The sequence below is a fragment of the Lichenostomus cassidix genome, chromosome 9, assembly GCF_008360975.1.
Source record: "Lichenostomus cassidix isolate B80296 chromosome 9, HeHo_3.0, whole genome shotgun sequence".
Classification (NCBI taxonomy): Eukaryota; Metazoa; Chordata; class Aves; order Passeriformes; family Meliphagidae; genus Lichenostomus; species Lichenostomus cassidix.
The window spans coordinates 15,576,218-15,593,033 of record NC_139490.1 but is presented as its reverse complement, the minus strand read 5'-3'; the positions used below and the strand labels follow the sequence as shown (position 1 = coordinate 15,593,033).

The window sequence follows — 16,816 nt, the reverse complement described above, 5'->3', positions numbered from 1 at the left end:
CGTACTTAATTCATTTGTCTAAAATGACTTACAACTGCAGTTAAGAAAACATATATTTGTTATGTGCATTCCCTGTTCATACACTTTGTAATTGTCTTTCATCCTGTTTGCAGAAGTCTTAATGGAAGATTTAACCTTTTGCTTGGTGTATGATATATGGAATAAATTTGGCCATCTGTGAATTAAGAAAACTCACTCTGGTGTCATAGGCTAACGATGCATATCTTGATTAGTTTTTTCACTCTCTGGCATTGCTGATTTATTACTATGTGCCTTTAAATACCAATTTAAATAGAAAAATAGATGCAGTTATAGTCAGAACAGATTTTATGAAATAGTACAAGGAAACAGCTTTAAAAGTAAAAAGGTTTTAAGTGTAATTTTAGCACATTTAGTATTTAGTAGCTGAATTAGGTTTTGTCTAAGTGCAGCTCATGAATAAAGTATTAGGACATTTATTTTGATTAATAGGAACACCTTGAGCATGTCAATGTTACCAAACTGTGTCTCCTTTTAAAATAAAAGATTACAGCTTTCTGAGCACTTGCAGCTTGCTGGCAGGGTGAAACATAAAACATAGGAAAAACTGCAGCAATAGAGCAAACCTAAAATACAGCATCCTTTTGCTTTCATCAGATAATTTCATGCTTTTAGTACCAGGATTTTTACACTCTTCATGCATGCAGTTTGGAAGCCTCTAGAAAATAAATTTGTAGCTGAGAAAATTTTCATTCAGCTTAACATAAATGACAATGAGGGGAGTATATGAACATTGAATTGGTGGCTTTCTCCAGGGCAGATTTAGCTGTGCAAGAGCACAACATGAACTGTATGCAGCATTGCAGGAATTTGCAGGAATCTTTCCTCATGACTTCTCTAGGTCCAGAGATGACTTGAATTTCAAATGACGTTGGTTTGTGGGCACTGGGGGGAAAGGGGAAGGGAGGTGGGGAAAAAAAGCCTGAACTATTCCTGGTTTGTGTTCTAGTGATACCAATAAAGTGTCCAAGTATTGACAACTAAATGTTAAAAGGAGATGATGAAAACTGTCTTTCAATTTCTGTGTGAAACTTCTTGATAATAGTAATTCTATGATTCTTGGCGCAATTTAAAAAATCAAGATGCTTAAGCCATCTTTTTTTCTGATTTTTTTTCTCTCCTGTTACTGTGCTGTGGCTTTGTAAATTAGAAGTTAATTCATGGCATATATTGTATAACTAATTGAATCTTAGTAATTGTTTTTCTTTCCCAAATTCAAGTGATTTATGGAAGAAAGATAGCAAGAAGATAATATCTGATTTCACACTTGCTGAGTAGCACCAATTTTTTTTTTTTTTAATTCATTTTACAGAGTATTATGGCTATTATCCAGATTATCAATACAGAACTCCAAGGAGCTACTTTGATTATACAGGTGGGCTCACTGAAGAAGAACAACTGGAAAGGGCAGTGCTAAACAGCCTTAATGAAAGAGGTAGGAATTTTATTGCATTTTATCTCTAAAGTTAGGATTCATACTGAAGGAGTCAGGAAGGAGAAGAAAGATGTATTCCTCATGACTTACTTTTGGACATATCTTGTAATTTTGGGAAGGAATGGGTATAAAATAAGCTTTATTGTAAGGGATACTGTCTATTTTATTGTCTTTTTAACATATTTTGCATAATTTTTAACACTGAGTTTGAGAGATTCTTCAAAGCTTTTAATATTAAGCATTTTGAGATGTTACTTGAAAGAATGAGCCATATTTTTGGAGTTTTTTGAAACTATCAAAAAAACAGAATACAAATAACAGTGATAAGATTATGATAAGTAGACAGTATGCACTTTAAAAGCTTTCATGTATCAGTGTGAAACATCTGCATTTCATTTGTAGCCTTAAATAAACTACAACATTCCAGGTAATTGTGTATTTTTTGTCTGCTTGTTGCTTTTGAAGAAAGATAAGTTTTGTGCTATAAGAGGGAATATGTTTTTTGGAGATTATCCTTTGATGAAACACAAGAATGAACTCCAGTAGTACCTCACTAAGAGATTCCTGTGGCAAACCAAGTTTCATTTTAACTTCCATGCCAGCAGCAGCATTTCTTAGTGCTCTGGTAGTGCCTGGGGTCAGTGCTGGTTACAGTTTTTAAGTCTCACAGACAACTGAAGCAGGAAAAGGCATCATTGCATATTATTTCTAGTATCATTTGGTGTGATCAAATTTATAGAGATCTTTCTTTATTTTGCACCTCTTTCTCCTACCTGCTGGAGCACTTCAGTCTGGACAAGCAAGACTTAAGATTTGAGCTCTTAAAATACTTCCTTCAACAAGCTGTGTAAAGGTTCAATTTGCCTATAGGCAGATGTCTTACTTCACAAGGAACATAATATAGAGCATGTCATTGATCACACCTGTTTTAGGGACACAAAGGATGAGATGAAATTTACTGTGCTAATGGGCAATTAGGATATTCTTCCCTGTCAGTTAGCTTGAAAAATAATTAGCTGGAATGAGCACTGTCCTTTGAACATGATACATTTTCCCTAAAGCATGAACATTTAGAGGTTCTTGCAATTACATGGATGATGAAACAGGTACTTAACATGACAAAAAATCACATAAAATAATTTGAAATAGGTTGTACTAGCAGGTACCACAATCAATTTAGGGCTTTCTTATTAATTTTTTTTCCCCAACTATGACATTTAAACCATCACAGTTGCTCTGTAACTTGGACAACAAAGTATTCTGGTAATTTCAATTGATTATTAATATTTTTCTCATCCTTAGTGGGACAAGTACATTTATTATGGCTTTTAGGACACAAAATGTACCATTGTGGATTTAGAATGTTGATCCATTCTTATAAATTGCTGTGATAGTATCCTGCTAAGCTAAAAGAAAAAAATCAATGACATAATACAGAATTTCCTGGGATCAGCTGTTGTCCACAACTGAAAACTAATTTGTATTAAGACATGCATTGAATTCAAGCTCAGTAGTTACTTAGGTTCTCTAATCTCATACATGGGTTATCCAAATCCACCCAAAAGATACAGCATTTCTGTTTATTTCACATTCAGGCATTCCTGAACTGCAAGTCTGTTTTTATGCAATGTCCTGAAAATTTCTATAATAATAATAATTAGAGTCTAGTGCAAGAAAATAAATTGCTAGGCTTGTTTGAGGTCTATGGAAGCATCAATTTTAAGACTATCAAGTTATTTTAGTGACTTAGGTCTATTTGCTTAAAGAAACTGCTGCTTACATTTTTTCTGTTCTCACTTGTAGAGATGATGTTGCCTCAAACAAGAAACCATTTAAACAACATTAATTGTTTTTCTCTCCAGAGTTTGTTGGTTTAGTTTGGTTTGGGTTTCTTTTTAATTTTTATTTTTATACTCATAATTTTATATTAATTTCAAACTGCAATAATTCTTCCTTTACTTAAGAAAATAATTTTGGATTTTAAAAAAGTCATAACCTTTAATATTTAAACTCCTTTTACTCTAAAATTCAAATATATGGCTGACATTTTTGTTTAATACTGGTATTAGCAGCCACCCTTAATGTAACCCCAGGATAACCAAGTCTCTGATCTATTGTTTGCTTGCTATTCTTCTCAGAAGAAATATCTTGATTAGTGTGGGATGTGGGTTTGGATTTTTGTTGCGGTGGGTGTTGGGATTTTTTGTGAGTTGAACTTCTAAGTGTCTAACTTTCAATGTCAATAATGTTAAGAATCCTTTGCAAACTCACGTTTCTGCACAAAAGACTAAGCTTTTTAGACATGTAGGTGATAATCTTTGTAGTTTGTGACTGAAGAGAAATACCTAGAAGTATCAGACACAGACATTCTTCTTACATTTTATCATGAAACTGTCCTTTTAATTTAAAGCTAAACACGTAATCATCTCTCCACTCAAAAGCTTTTAGATAGCTAGGGGTGGGCTAGTCATAGTCATTTGGAGCAGTTAGGAAATACTTGGGCATCTGGCTCACCTGTTCTCTGGAAGGGTTCCCATTTCTATTTGCTTCTCTTGAGGCAGGGCTTTCTATTGTAGTCTTTGAAATTTGCCAAATTCATTGAAGATTGTCGTATAAGAACAGAACTTACATGATGAAACTGGAAAAATGCTGTATGTTTTCTTCCAATCAGTGTTATCTGTCCTTCCTGTGATTGTAGAAATGCCAGTCATTGCTCTTAAATATTGAGGGTTTCTGCAGAAATAACTTAAAACAGATCATGTGCTCAAATATGCCATGCATTATATCAGATTAAAATATATTTCTTGAAGACATGTGCTAGAACTTGGACTTTGAGAATTAGATGCAACTTTTGTGTTGGGCTTTCTTTTGGTTGGTTTTTCTTTTAAATTCAGACTATGTATGGTCTCAGGTACCCAACACCCCTCTTAGAAAGCCCACTGAGTTAACCTCATGCTCTAAATACCTTTCTAAAACTGCAAGTGTGCTCTGTGATCCTAATCACCAGCACTTTCTAAAGCAGATTTCTGGGAAAATAAATCAGTGAATTTTTATCATTTCCACACAGAAAGTTTTTGTACCAGTGTAAGTAGCAGACCACTTGCAACAAGAAGCATAGTCAGAATTATTTTGCAAATATTTAATGAATGTTCTTCCATCTGTCTCTTCATAAATACAGTGGCTGATGTAGGATAAGACAGGTTTGCTGAAAATTAGAACCAAAAACTCCTGATTCTCTTTGTAATGGTGATAAAAGTTCATCAAATGAGTAAGATGCACCACTGAGCTGTTCACCATGGGCTTCTCTTTTAAACCAGTACCACAACCAGTTAGCACCTCTGAAATACTGTTGGGTAAAGATCAGTTCTGTAAAGCAGGTACTTTTGGAAATATTGCCTGAAGGGTTAGCTTCCTTTGGTCTTTAGTCAATAAGTTGACAGTGACATAATTGGTGACAAAGGTTCTTGCTATTGCTACACCAGATGTTGAGCTAAGAATTTATTCAGATTTTCATGCTAAATTGTACACAAAATGCTGAGTATTTTTTTCTGGGAGTTCCTAAATATGCACATACACTTGCAGGTACTGCCAATTCTTTTGGATGGTTTCTTTCTTGCAGATGTTTCAACTGCTGGAGACAATAAAAACAGGAGGGAAATACTAAAAGTAGTTAAATCTTGGAAGTAGCTAGAGATGGTTTGCTTGCATACACACTACACCTCTTCTCAAAGCATGGTTTGCATATAGAAGTTAGAGACCTCTTGGTGTTTTGATCCACGACTCAGTGATACAAATTGGAGTCTTTTTTCTGACTTCAGTGGTCTCTGTAAATTTTTTTTTTTTCCCTCAGTAACTTTTTCATAAAGGAAGAAAAGTTGTTCCTTTTGCAGTGGGTTTGGCAGGATCACCTTGCTGGAGAGCAGACACTTGTGCTTCCCAGCTGTGGGCATCACTGGAAGGAGCTGTGTGTGGGCTGCACAAAAGCACTGCCTTCCCCTTGGAGAAAGTGGGAGCTGCTGGGGAGTGGCTCCAGTCTGCATTGCTATCTCCATCCATCCATCTGGGTTTCTCAGGCTTGGCATTGGGAAAGGGATATTGTTCAGAATTCCTTTGTTGCTGTGGGGCTTTGTTGGGCAAGCAGAAATGCAGTAACAGGAAAACAAAGTGGGTTTTGTATATTAAGATTCTTGCAAATGTTAACAAATTTGGTCTTGGGATGTTTTTACTGGTAAACTAAGGCCAGTGAATATTCCTAATTTTAGATTTACCCAGAATTTACTATTTTAATTTTGGTTTATCAGTGGATTAATTGTATACATTATGTATATGATTTACATTTTTTTCATTGGGACCATTTAAAAAATTACCTGAACTTTTTTTATGTCTGACTGAATAAATCAGTCATTTTCTAAAGAAAAGGATATCTTACCATTTGCAGATCAACAAAACATTTCTATTACGTTATGATAAATATACAGCCCACCTGAAATTCTTCTTTTAACTGAAGTTATTCATAGCTTTCTTACTACAGAGGAGAGGAATAGCTGTCAGTCTGTCTTAGCCTAGGGACTGGTTAAGTAGCATGTTTATACAGGGTTTTTTGAGTTAGTCAATTCCTTTCACTACTTGGGAAAGAAAGACAAGTAATTTAATGTATCAGCATTTTCAGTGAATAATGAGTTTAGCCTTGTTTTATGTGAATTAACATCTGGAGAACTATTAAATGGTTCAGAAATGCAGTGAGATTATTTTATGCCATCTATCCTGCAGTATTTTCAGTATCCAGCTAAAAGGTAGCTGGAGGTAGCTGTAAAACTAATCTCCTTAATTCTCTGCAGAAGGGCATCAAGTCCAGCAGTGGTCCCTATCCTCTTACTTCTGCATTGTAGCATTGATAATTTGTAGCAAATGGATGGTCTGAGTGTACAGTAAGATTTTGGCTTATGAGGCAGTGATTGGATGGTTTCTAAAAATGTTACTAATGTGCTTTTAACAATTTATTTTACTTTAAAAAGAGTTTATTTTGGTGCTACTGATACAGCAAAGATGAGACTTTGAGGCATGATTAAAATAAATATAGAAGTCCTCAAGTATGAAGGGATTAAAGATTAAGTCTTAGCCATCTCCTCTTCTATCCAAAGCAAATTATCAGACTTTTGGGAGGGAATGGTTTTGTGTATTTCTCAATTTTATCCTGTCCTTTTAAAAACGAGAGAGAGGGAGACTGTTCAAGATTGTTCTGGCTTGCTCTTGTAACAATCCAGCTGTATCTGGATTCATTGTATGTTACTTTCCTTCTAAATTCATTACCCTCAGCTAGTTTCCTGCTAATTTGATTTTTCATTTGTCAGCTGTTCCAAAGCATAGCACAGAAACAGTAGCTACTTGCATTTCTCTTCTTCACCAGTTTGTTATGTTCAAGTCTGTAGATGAGGCATATTGGCATCAGCACCAGGAAGAATAGTTTACTTCTTAGCATGACAAAATTCTTTCATACATTGACAAAGACTCAAAGGGCTGTGTTGGAAACAATAGCAAAGGCTAATGAATGTGGTCTACTTGGAGCTGAGTAGGAAAAACTTGGGCAGTGATAAGTACTAAAAGCCAAATCTCTCAGGCTGTATAGCATGCCTGCATTTTGAAGAGGGAAGAACAGGAAAGAATAAAAGCAGTTTTGCCATTTTTTAAATTCAATTGTAGTTTCTGTCTGACTTCTAGTGCAACATAAAACAATGAAAAGGTTGCTGTGTTTTGTGTGTCTCAGCTCTTTCTGGAAGCCTTCTAGTCCTTCTAACTATGAAAGGAGGAAAAATCTCTGCACTGTCTCTCCTTAGGACTCTCTGTACAACTCAGTAAAAATAAATATTAAAAAATAAAATAAAAACATAGTTTGTTTAAACTGACCTCAAGACTTCGCTACTGATTGGCTGGAAGAGATTAAATGAGTAGAGCAACGCTAGGCTTTTAACTCTGGCTTCTCTCTGCCCTCCAGTTTGCTGCTTCTAATTCCAAATGCATCAAAAATATCTGGTTGGAATGGGCTGTCCAGGAAGGTGGTGGAGTCACCATCCTTGGAGATGTTTAAGACAAGACTGGATGTGGCACTGAGTGCCATGGACTGCTTGACATGGTGGGGTTGGGTCATAGGTTGGACACAATGAGTCCAAAAGTCTTTTCCAACCTTGTTGATTCTGTGGGAAGAAAGGTATTTGGATGTTTAGAAACGAAGAGAACTTCAATTTCCTCAAACAGAACACTTTAAACATTGGTAGTTTGCATTAAAAAGCAAGGCAAGTCAGATGTACAGTGTAGCACACTGTATGTGAACTGTAGCACACCCAAGTGAGGGTTTGTGAACTGTAATTACATCCTGTTGTTATAACATAGTTAGCAGGGCTATACTATTTATGGAAGAGATAATTTCTATAAAACTGGTATAAATGAAAACCAAGCAAGTGTTCAAAGTTGTTATGCCATTTGATCAAATATCCAGATCAGAGCTCTCCAATGGTTTGGTTAGCTGTATGGCGCTTGCTGGGTTCAAAAGAGATTGCTGCTGTCTGATGATCTTCTACAGCAAAGCCTCTACAAAAGTAAGAGGTTTTTTGGAAATGAGAAGTGTCTGTTCTTTGTATGGGTTTTTAAGCATTTGTATAGTTTGTTTTTGTATGGGTACCACATTCACAAGTGCCAGGACAGATGGTGGTACTGAAAATGGTAAGTTGTTCAACTGAAATGTTCTAGATTCTTCTGTAACACAGCTAAAGCTGGCATGAAAAAGAGATAGAGATATACTGTCTTGTAATACCACTGCTACTTACTTGCTGCACTCCTCTTATCTAGCCGCATCAGACCTAATTGTATATTTCTACTAGTAGTTTTCCTAGTTTGGTAGCTTGTTAAATTCTCCCTGAATCTTAGAGAAACTGACTTGCAAACCCTATTATCTAACCTAAACCTAAGGTCATAACTTCAGAGAAGAGGAAAAATCAAGTGAATGTGTTTGATGTAACACTTCTGTGGCTTGAACTACAAGCAGAACTACAACCCCATGTGGAGATTTTGTCTGTTTGGCTCACCCTTTAAGATGACCGGGTGATTTATCTTCCTTATGCTGAATTTCCTGCAGTGGAAAAAAATGCATCCTCTACACACATGCTCCAGGTATTGCCATTACACTGACAGGGTGGCCTGTTTCAGGTTGTCCTTACATCTGATCTCAGTGATCAGGGGGCAGTGTACAGGTGAGGACTAAATGGATGGCTCATTTGCACTACCAGCTGGTTGCAACAGTTCTACTTTGCTTTGCCACAGCCAAATCCATGTCTCTGTTCCTGTGAAATCCACGTGCTGCTTTGTGCTTGCCTGTGCAGCAGGGCTGGCTGGAGGTTCTCTACCATATTCAGCAGAGCAGGTGTGGATTGTCTGTTCAGCTGATGTATCTGAACTACTGATCCCAGTGACATCAAGTGTGTGCTTTCCCCTGAGTGCTTTCTTTTGGGACACAAAAGTTCTTTGGGTTTTATTTTTTTCCTTTCTTTCCTAGTATTGACTGTTACTAGAAAAACTGATACTTTCCATCACATTTGGAGGCTTGCTGTTTCCACTGAGAAATTCTAAGCAATGAGTTGTTATCACTAACAATGTTAGCTTTTTCACATCTTCTGTCTGCTCTCCTGGATCATGCATCTGGCGCCTGTGTTTTAGCATTTGAAGTGCTGGGAATATGTGGAAAAGGTCTGGGGAAGGGGCTTTGAGCTGATCACTGTTAGAGTGAAAATCCTCAGAGAGTGTGTTGTGCTGTCAAAGGGTGACAGAGTTGTATTGCAGATGCTTGAAATGAGAGAAACAGTAAACAAATCTTAGCAGGTAACAAGCTATGCATGTCCTGGTTACTGTACAGGCAGCTCCTCCTGTAAATCTTGGTGTGGGTGAGGGCCAAAGGAAGAGCAGGAAGCAGGGCTGGGCACACTCAGTGGCAGCACTGGCACTCCAGGCTGGTGAGCTGTGAGCAAAACCTTCTCAGCTTTCTCCTCTGAGTTCCTTTCTTGTTCATAGTGGGGCAAAAGAATGTTAAAAAGAGATCAGTTTTGTCACCTTCATTTGAGACTGTCTTGTCTCAATCAGTTTCTGATTTTGATGTGCTGGGTAACCCTTGAACCAGTGCTCAAGGCATTGTCCATTGTGCCTCTTCACAGGGATGTGCTGTGGTGCCAAACTGCAGGGAGCATTTCAGGCAGGATAAGCACTTTTATTTAACATGTGGATGAAAATATTTAAGGTTATTAAAGCTTTGTCTGTATTGCATTTATACAATTAGGTTTAGTTACATCTGTTGCAGTTAGTGATTTTCTTGTTTTGGTCCAAAGTCCTTTAATTGTGAACTCTAATAACAAAAGAAACTCCTACACAGAGTGACAGGATTGGGATGGGGGTCTCAATCTCCTGTATTCACAGAATATAGCTCTAGTTCACAATAAAATTATTTGTTAAATATACTATGCAAGGGTTAATGGTTTGTTCTAAGTTTGTTGTGCTATATCCTTTGGTTTTGTCTATCATCTGGTGTTGCAGTTTTCCAAATAATTTAAATACAATCCTGAAATCTGTTAGTCTTTAATGTTTTCTGCTGATGTGTTGAAAAGCCTGTGTTTGTTTCTTGCACAGACGTCAGGTGGTGTTTCAGTAGTAGCAGTGGCCTAATTACCATTTCTGAACACTGTGGCTTATAAACATTTTGATAAGATAAAGGTGTTATTTCATTAATATTTCTGCTGTAATTAAAAGAAAAAAGGTGTCAGGGAACTATTTTAGGTAACAGGATAATTTAAATATATACATGCAAATACAAATACATATATTTAAAACTTCACATCCAGACTTTTCTTTAACATAAAGCTTTTCAAAATATATTGTCTAGTCTTTTATTTTTGGGTCAACATATTTGCATTTTTCATCATTTTTATAAGACCTCATTCTATTCATAATGATCATTAAAGCACATGTATATTTGAGGTGTTGAGCATATTTTATGGGGACTCTGCAAGGACTTGTCTTAACTGTGTAAGTGGTATCTATTTCCTTAAATAAAAATTAACCAGGGATGCTGTATAGAAAAATAAATGTTTTCATAAGAAACATTGACATTTAATTGACAATTGTTCTACTGAAAATAATTTTTAAAAAATGTAAATAGTTTGATTATGACGATTTAAAAATAAATTATTAAATATATTACAATGTAGCTTTGACCCTGTGTGGTGTAGGTGAAATTTTAAGAAATACTGAATGTTAGAAAGGTTTTATTACCTTTAAAGCTAATTTGCTTATTTTTAATACTGTACTTACTCAGAAGGCAGACTGATTTTTGTTTCCCAGAGCCCCTCAGCTGAGCTGGTGTGAGTAACCAAGCCTTGCATTGGTTCTTTGCTGGGTGACTTGATGTGAATTCTGGAAAGCTGCTGGAATAGCCTGTCCTGGCTCCTCTTGGGGTGCCAGGACTCAGAACTCTGGGACTTGGTGTGCTCTTGCTGCTCAGATTATTTTGCTTACAGTTTGTATGGTTGAGCTGCCACGTGTCCTTCCCTTGTGAAACTGCTGCCAGCTGGGGTGGGAGCTGTGTGTGCATCTGCTGTGGGTCTGCACATGTTGGACTCGGAACTAAAAGCAAACACAAAAGCTGCTTTTGCCAGAAGCAACTGCTGAGGACATTGAAATAGTTTCACATTCTGGAGTTTACTGTATAAAGTAGGGATGGTGAAAAATGTGAATACTTGTTAATACATGTTATTATTAATGGGTTAATACTTGTTAGATTTTTTTTTTTTTTGGTTGTGGTTTGTTGTTTGGTTTGGTTTTGTCGTTGGGTTGGGGTGTTTTTTTGGGTGGTGGGAGTTTTATTGTTTGGGGGGTTTTTCTGGTTTTGGACTGTCTTTAAGAGCAGTTTCTGGAAGTTGTAATTGCCCTGAAACCATCAGAATTGAAAACATTCAATTCCCTGTCTCCTTTGTGTTGTGATGCTTTGGCTTGCAGGACATATGTGCATATTTCTCCTATTACAGAACAAAATAACAGTTGTTTTTCATTGTGTCTTGCAGATTTTGGTGGAGGGACCCACAATAATGAGCGGCGACCTTATGGGTTTTGGTTCCCACCTGAGCGTTCAGAAGAGCAAATCAGAAGGCAAAGGCTGCGGAGGTTTGACAGATGATGAAGTTGGCAGGTGTTGATGTAAATTGTAAAGTGCTGTTCAGACTCACCAAAATATTTACAGATTTATTTGTAATCTGTAATTTGCAGAATAATTTATGATCTTTCTCCCATTATTTTTACTACTTGTTGCAAAACTGCGAGGATTTTGTGAGTTCAAACTCAAAGCTGGAACTTGAATAAGAAGTGTGAGATAAGAATCAAAATGTGATCTTTGGCTGTCTCCATCTTAATGCACCTTAAATTTGGAAGAAGACTGATCGTTTTACCAAACTGTCTTTTTTTCCTTACGTTATTTTGTGTAGCTTTAAGAATTCCTTGGCTTCTTGACGGCTGATGTTCTCACACAACATGTTTTCTTCATCCATTGCAGCTGAAACATTACATTTTCTATGTAACTTTAAAACTATGCAATTTTTCCTTACAAATCTTTCTCAGTTACCTATGATGACCAGCTCATTTTTTGGGATTGCCATGTGAAATGACACTTGAAAAGATTGCTTTGATGACAGTGGCTAGGTCATGTGAGTCTAGGCTTAAGTTCTTGAGTAGTCTTCCAAGCTGTGACAAACAGCTGCAGCTATCTTTCCCCTGCTGTCCTTACCAAGGAATTATTGAATACAAACTTCAGTGTTGCAGTCTTCCTCAAAACACACCATATTATCTTGAGCTTGTATGTGATAAAACTGGGTTGTAACTACTTACAATTTCCTAAAGCCTTTCTTAATATTTATGTTTTAAATCAAAAACTGCTGCCCTTTACAGAGCTGAAATAATTTGTTAGGAATTTTGTGTAAATGTAGGTGGCTATGCCATACAAATCATATATTTATTTAGTAATATATATTTTTAAAATGTCTATTTCCCTTTCAAAGAAGGCTTGGAAATTTTATTCTGTATATGCTGTTCATGCAGCTTTACATATTCCACTATTTCTCAACATTTATCTTGTTTGAAGACCAGTGACAGATCTGAAAGTTTGTAGATTTGTGGACATCATGCCTAATACAGACTACCTTAAATTCTACATTTTCCAGAATTTCCCTGCCCAACCAGAGGAGTTGAGAGGAGACCTGAGAGCTCAGTTGTCCCTCTGGGCAGACCCTCTACATGAGGCCGTCCTGCCTGTGGCTCTGCTGCCTGTTAATGTTAACTGATGAACCTGGGGGGTCTGGTTCCAGTATCACACTGAAAAATCACTCCTTGTCCAAGCATTTTATCTTCAGAGTGAAAGAAGTTGGTAATGCTCCTCTAAAACTATTTGCAGTCATGGAGGGGTGTGATTGCAGAAGAATAATTGGGTTGTTGGCTTTTGACACAGACCTGTTGGAGTCTCCTGATCAACACTGATGGAGTAGAGCATTAGGATGAGCAATTTAAGGGTTTCACCAACCTGTTCTTTATGAAGTCTACTTTTCTATGAGGTATCTTTTGACTATAAAAAGCAGTGCTGTATTTTTCATATAGAAAAATATTCGGAAAGTAAATTTTTTACTGTGTTATTTAATTAAATTGCACTAAATCCTTCCTTTTGTAGCTAATGTATTTAGGGGAATCTCTTGTTTGCTGGGAAAAGCACAAATATCAGAATGCAGACTTTTGGGCTCGGGGTTTTGGGACCCAACAAGCACAACTGCAGTGGAACTTCAGGTACAGAGAGAATGTTGATTTCTGGTGTATTCTTGGGCTTGGTTGTTTTTGTATATATGCAATAGCCACAGAATAAAACTGCAGACACCTTTATAGAAGCTAACTTTTCTGTGTTCACTGAAAACAAGTCTCAAAAACCTGCACATTTTTCTCAGCAGGTGATAATTAGATGTAAATGAGAAGGATGTAGTATTGGTTCCTCAGAAATCTTTTCATGCTCTGGTCAAAAGTTGCAGTGTAATGTACTGTGTGTGTTAAGCTCTGATATTTTACTTATTTAAAAGCACAGGATGAGCTGCTAGTCAGCTGGAAAAAGATACTTAAGGAAAATCAAAAACCTGATTACAATTCTATAAGCACTTGGTTTTGTAAAGTGAGCTTAGAAATACATGCCATTAAATATTCACAAAAATTGTCAGTACTAATAAATGTTCTGTTGTTTTGACATTTTTTTGTATACAGAATTGAAATAAATATTTTTGTAACATTTGAAGCTGTTTGGTTTTAATTGTAGTAATTAATAAGGTGTGTATTTTAAATGAGAGAGCTGCTGCCATGTTGTTAGAAATGAAGACTTGTGATACCAAGGGGGCAGGTTGATTGTATTGGGATTAACTTTGTTTTCTTTTTAATTTAGGAAAAGTTTTTTAGTTAGATCATCGAAAAGTTCTGGTACTTACAGTATTAGGAAGGTTTATTAACACCTGCTCATTGCATGTGGGTTGGACTGGATGGCCTTTAAGGGTCCCTTCCAACCCAAACTGTTCTTGTTTCCTTAGTAGGACTTTTGCCATTAAAGCCCTCATCAATTTAGGTTTCAGAGCACTGCTGAGGGCAAATGTGGTGGATGAATCCCCAACATGCTCTGCATTTGGTCTCTTCAGGGACAAAAAGTAAGGGCAGTTGCCCAGGTTGGTGTTGGACCTTGTTTATTCTCTGGCCCTGGTCACTGCCTGACTGCCTCAAGTAAGGACTCTTTAAGAAAACATAGCTTTGTATAAAATATTTCAGCATCTGCAGTTTGATTCCTTTGTTGTCGGAGCTGTGATTTCTTGTGAGTTTTTTGTACTTCCTGTAAGCTCTGTGATCAGGTACCATGTAAGAAATTCCACTCCCTAATTAATCCTAATCAGCAGACTTGTTAATGGGCACATTCTTGAAATTTAATGGTTGAATGACCTAACATATTACTGTTAATAAATAAGGGTTTCTCACAACCAGAATTAAGATGTGATGAAAGAACTGTGTTTTTAGCTTGTAAAATCCTTTTCCCTTTTCCATCTTGTCTTTAAGCACAGGCAAATACTGTGGTTTTGTGTCTGTGTGCTGTTTTCCCTGGTAGCACCACTTCTCCTAAGGGGAAAAAATGCCCCTTAGAATGCCAAGGAAACAATGTTCCTACAGACATAAAGGGTATAGTAGGAGACAGTGAAGGCACTGGTCACTTTAGGGTAGTTTTGTGATTTTTTTTTTTTTTCCTGCAGGCCTAAAGTAACTTTCTGTGGCCATCCCTTGCTCTGTTTAATTATGATACCCCTATGTGCCAAGTGTGTATATTCTGTTGATATAATAACAGAACTGCTGACCCTTTGAACCTGCTGGCACTCCAGAGGTGGGAGTGTGGAGATGGCACAGCACGGCAGAGTGACACCAGGAGTGACAGCTTAGGAAACCATTTGGGTCCAGCTGCCCCTCCTGCTGTTGAGAGGGGATGGCAATGGGGGTTGCAGTTCATTCTCCCCTCTGATTCCATGACTGAGGAATTGTACCCATTTTTGTTCAGCACAGTGACAGAGTGTGACCCGTGCTTCTGCAGAACAGCTGGCAAGCAGATCCTCGTGTTTGTGCTGTGGCTTCTGGAGTGTGCAGACATGAAGGACAGAATCATTGCATGGGTTTATTATAAGCTTCTCATTGTTCCCTATATTTTAAAAAAATGGTTATTTCTTATTTGTTACCAGACTTCAGAAGGCAAGAAAATATTAACACTTCTGAGCTTTCAGTCATAGGAGCTGTTTCTAAAGGAGTGTCAAGCTTTCTAAAAGGCTATACAATAAATACTGATATCCATTTACTCTTTTCAGGAGCTGGAGAAACTGGAGAAAGACAGTTTTTTACACAAATCTAATATAGTTATGGTATTTTTGTTTATAGGATGTGCTGAGATTGGTAAAGTAATTGGGTTAGTAAAAACAGATCAAGGATACATATGACAGCATTCTGCTGCTGTACAAGAACATCGGTAAGCTCAGTTCTCTCGTCTATTTACAAGCAGAAATTGGCCTAATTTGCAGCAAAATGAATGTAAACAAAATATTTCTAAACATGTAGATAGCTTTTCTACTAAGCTAGTGATATTTGAGAATTTCCTTCTGTCTTTTTGGAGCAGATAAAACAAGTACTCCTTCAGGGCTGTTGGGCAGGTCAGCAGTAAATGTTCTTGCCTTAGTGCCCAATGTTGGGTTAGGTCTGGTCCTTCACCAAACCATTCCTTACAGGGATCATTAAAGAGAGATTGGTGTGGGCAGCTTCTGTGAATCCCTGTTTTCCTTCCTTACCCATTGAACAAGTGAAAGAAAAGCCCCTAAATCCGTACTATATTAATGAGTATGAAATTACCTGTTTGCTGAATTTTAAAAATTGCAAAGTAAATATTTATGTGTGAAGTTCTGCAGCTGAGAAGGCTGTGTTGACATCATTTATGCAGAGATACAAGCTGTCTATGGCTTAAAGTTCTGTAACATCTGGTACCATTTATTGCATCTATTCCACTTTTTTACATGCATCTCAAATGTTTAAGCACAATAGAATTAAAATGTTCTGAAATCCTAATTTGCTCTGTAGTTTTAAAATGCAATGTGTAGAGTCTAACAGACTACAGCTGCAACTGCCACAGAGTAGCCATTTTTAATTTCTTCACTTCCTATCACCATTTAATTGATTTCTGCCTCTGAATAAGTTTCATCTCCACTTCAGTGAAAACACCCCTTAGGAGTGGTGTTTGTCATTAGTGCATAGAAGACTAAATTCTGGAAAAGATCTTGTTTTCCTGTGTACCGAAACTTTGTTTTGCCAAGCTGAACCTGATGTCAGTTTGGGACTTAATTGCTTCATTCCAAACCTTGCTATAAAGCAACCAGGAGTACCACACAGGGGCACTCTGCAGAGAGTCTGTAGGGTGGTACCTTACTGCAGGTCTTCCTTTAGGACTTAGTCAGGATTTTGTCTCACATGGTCTGCATTTCTGCCTCAGTGAATCTGTGGAAAACATTTAAATATGTGGCTTTTCAAATCCCACGAAGCTCAAGCCTGTCTTCCTTTTGTGAAGCAGTGGGGCAGTCTGTGGTCAAGTGCCAGGTGAGCTTTGCTGTGAGGTGTGTGAGCTGGCTCACATGGAGGAACCACGTTTGTTTAACATGTTCAATAATAAATATAGAGTTGTTTTTACTTTGCACTTAAAAATATCACCTCCAACTGAACTTC

General features: G+C 37.1%; 1 protein-coding gene across 3 annotated transcripts in view; it reads left to right on the top strand.

Moving 5' to 3' along the window:
• Positions 1–13,826, top strand: part of RHBDD1 (rhomboid domain containing 1) — a 29,241-nt gene extending 15,415 nt beyond the window's left edge. For 2 of the 3 annotated variants that reach the window (XM_085069612.1, XM_085069613.1), the window contains exons 6-7: positions 1,352–1,474; positions 11,572–13,826. In XM_085069612.1, the coding sequence (XP_084925738.1) occupies positions 1,352–1,474; positions 11,572–11,684 (236 nt within the window). In that variant the 3' untranslated portion in view covers positions 11,685–13,826. Of the gene's footprint in view, positions 1–1,351; positions 1,475–10,826; positions 10,873–11,571 lie in introns of all 3 variants that reach the window. The other variant, XM_085069614.1, reaches the window with a different exon arrangement.
• Positions 13,827–16,816: the final 2,990 nt, after the last annotated feature.